The 3197-nt window shown below is 41.0% G+C and overlaps 1 protein-coding gene across 1 annotated transcript; it reads right to left on the bottom strand.

Moving 5' to 3' along the window:
- Nucleotides 1-1148: 1148 nt before the first annotated feature.
- LOC107509989 (olfactory receptor 1N1) lies at nucleotides 1149-2084 on the bottom strand. Its single transcript, XM_016143058.2, has one exon. The coding sequence runs from the start codon at nucleotides 2082-2084 to the stop codon at nucleotides 1149-1151; it is 936 nt and encodes a 311-aa protein (XP_015998544.2).
- Nucleotides 2085-3197: the final 1113 nt, after the last annotated feature.

The raw sequence follows: 3197 nt of genomic DNA, 5'->3' as shown, positions 1-3197 counted from the left end.
CCTCAGTTACTAAATGTGCTCTGCATGGTCACATTCGTACTCCCTGACTGCTGACCCCTGGGGCAGTGTGATTCCATGAAAGATGCTCAATAATTATTTGTTGCAATAACACAGGAATAGGGAAACATTTTAAGATAGGGGGATCTGAGAAACAAACCGCAGGTGGTGGTCAGGGAGGGGAGGGGGTTAGGCAGTCAGTGGATACGTGGTCATACCAGAGGAAAGTGAGGAATTAAAATTATGTGGTCTTAATTTTTTTAATAATATTTTTAAATATTTCCAAGATCCTTGGAGGTAGAGGAACACTTGTATGCCTATAAATGTAATTTTGGCTATCTCTCAACTAATTTAGGACACTGGTGCCCCTTTTAGACCTGAAGGCAACCCTGAAGACACATAAGAAAAGAAGTTTGTTCACACCTATTAGATACAATAAGGATGCTGGCATTGAACATTTCTTATCGGAATGAGGAAGAGGCCGTCTGCCTACTCTAATGCCCTCATGGTTGAATCTTGGCAAACCGTGGGAAGTGGGGCAACAAGCACTGCCATATGAACACTGAATTTCAGCCTTCTGATGGAGAAGTCTACGTATTCTGCATCTCCTAGAATGGAGTCTCCATTCCTTCTTTCCTTTGTCTTAATCTCCATTGCTGCTATAAACAAGATAGAGAGCCTCGATTTTATTTCATTGAGAAAATAATAATCTAGAATAAAAATTTCATGGAAGCAAGGACTTTGTCTTGTTCAGTACTAAATCCTAGCACTTACATCAGCTCCGACCAAATAGTAGGTGTCTGGTATTTCTTGAAGGAATGAATCTCAGAGAAAAGATTTTTTTTTTTACTTTCAGGGGGAAAGGTGAAGAGAGTGCGAACAGTAGTAATAATAACAGCTATCATTTATTGAAAACTTACTATTACTAGGCACTATACCAGAGGCACTTTATATTTATCTCCTTTAATCCCCCAAGTCATCTTATTAGATTTAGATTGTTATCTTCATTTTATAAATGAGAAGGCCAAGGATCACAACTGTTGGGTAATATGATTATAGTCTTGTGCTTTGTGTGTGTCAGACTCAAACTGAAATCAGATTTGTCTGACTTGAAGCCTATCTCTTTTCATTCAAAGTTGCCATCACTATACCTAAAAGGAAAACATTCTCCGGCGACTGAGAAGCCTCCTAAGGGCCCCCTTCATGTCCTTGTTCCTTAGGCTGTAGATAAAGGGGTTCAACATGGGGATGACCACTGTGTACACTGCAGCTGCTGCAATGTCCTTCTCTTCAGAGGCAACAGAAGGAGGGCACAGGTAGGCGGTGAAGAGGGTCCCATAGAACACACAGACAACACAGAGATGGGAACTGCAGGTGGAAAAGGCCTTGGCTGCCCCACCAGGAGTTCGGACTCTCAGAATGGCCGATACGATGCTAATGTAGGAGATGACAATGCAGATAAAGGGGACAATGAGTACTGTTCCTCCCAAGGCAAAAACCATCAGGTCATTGATGTAGGTGTCAGAACATGACAGCTTCAGGACAGGAGTTATGTCACAGAAAAAGTGAGCTATTTCACCATTGACACAGAAGGACAACCGAGTCACAAGGAGGGTGTAAGTCAGAGCAACAGCATGGGTGACGACCCAGCACAATGTAAGCAGCAGGGCACAGACTTGGGGGCTCATGACTGTGGAGTAGTGGAGAGGGCGGCAAATGGCCACATAGCGGTCATAGGCCATCACGGCTAGGAAGAAGCTGTCCACGTCCCCAAACATTAGGTAGAAATACATCTGTGTGAGGCAACCGGCGTAGGAGATGGTATGCCGCTGAGTCTGAATATTCACAAGCATCTTAATAACTGTGCAGGACGTCAGACCTATGTCAACAAAAGACAGGTTGGCCAGAAAGAAGTACATGGGGGTGTGGAGGTGGCGATCAGAGCTGATGGCCAGGATGATGAGCACGTTCCCAGTCAAGGTGACAAGATACATACACAGGAAAATACCAAAGAATAATTGCTGGTGCTCTGGCGATGCAGATAGTCCTCGGAGGAAAAACTCAGAGACACTGGATTGGTTTTCCATGACTCTGTAGCATCTGGAAGCTAGGAAGGACAGTTAGAATGCAAGATTTCTTCTAGAGCTCTACATGTTGGGATATGACTTCCAAATCTTCTAACTCCCAAATGTTCCTTTAAGTTTATTATCATCCCCAGTCCTGACTTTACCTCCAATGTGACCCTTCTTTCTTCTTTTCTCTCTTTCTTAGGAGGCTTGCAGTCTTTTCCTTTCCTCTCTCTTTCCCTCTGATCTATTATATGGATGATACACTTCTAAGGAGGCTCTGGGCATGTTCAACCCTGGCCTTGAATGGGGTCCGTAGCCTCATACTGGTTTCGTAAATGCAATAACAGGGATACATGAGTAGATGGAGGTGAGCTAAATTGTATATTCTTTTTGTAGCCCACAATCCCATACAAAATTCTTTTGAAAACCTTGAAAGTATCTCATTTTAGAGTGAAACGTATATAAAGGACTCATTTCCTTTTACTTTCTTATCATTTCTCCTGAAATAGGAAATATTGAGTTCTGAATCTTTTCACTATTTCAATTTTTGTCCCTGACATTAACATCATGATCATTATCATCATCTTGTAGCTAATATTTACAAGCCACTCTCTCCATGTCGGGCACTCTACAAAGCATTTTATACAGACTGTCTTCTTTAATTGTTAAACACTAGAAAGCAGAGATTATTTTTCTTAACATAGTATAGAGAAGAAAACTGAAGCTAAGAATGTCAGAATACTTTGCACAAGGACCCACAGTTCATCAGTATTTGAGGCATAATTCAAAGCCTAATAATGGACACCAGAGAAGGTATCATCAATCAACACAGAGAAAAGTGATTCTCTAACATTGCATTTATATTTAATCTCTCAATATTCCTAGTTTAATGTCTTTAGCTTCACTTGCCCATCATATCTTCTATATTGTTTTTTTTTTTTTTAATAAGAGAACAACAGAGTTTAAGAACTAGTAGAACCCATAGAATCTGGTCCAGAGGTCCCCTAACATTGGTCTGTGGACCACTTTATCATAATCAAGTACGATGCTTGTTTAAAATACGTAATCTTCACACTACTGAGTTAAATTCTCAAGGATCCAGTCTGGGTATCTGCGTTTAAAAATTAAAAC

This window comes from Rousettus aegyptiacus, unplaced genomic scaffold (assembly GCF_014176215.1).
Source record: "Rousettus aegyptiacus isolate mRouAeg1 unplaced genomic scaffold, mRouAeg1.p scaffold_m13_p_3, whole genome shotgun sequence".
In the NCBI taxonomy this organism is placed as follows: domain Eukaryota; kingdom Metazoa; phylum Chordata; class Mammalia; order Chiroptera; family Pteropodidae; genus Rousettus; species Rousettus aegyptiacus.
The sequence above is the reverse complement of the archived record's forward strand: the minus strand, read 5'-3'. Positions and strand labels throughout refer to the sequence as shown.

Coding starts and splice junctions, on each gene's coding strand:
- LOC107509989 (XM_016143058.2), bottom strand. CDS start 2,084: ATGGAAAACCAATCCAGTGTCTCTGAGTTTTTCCTCCGAGGACTATCT.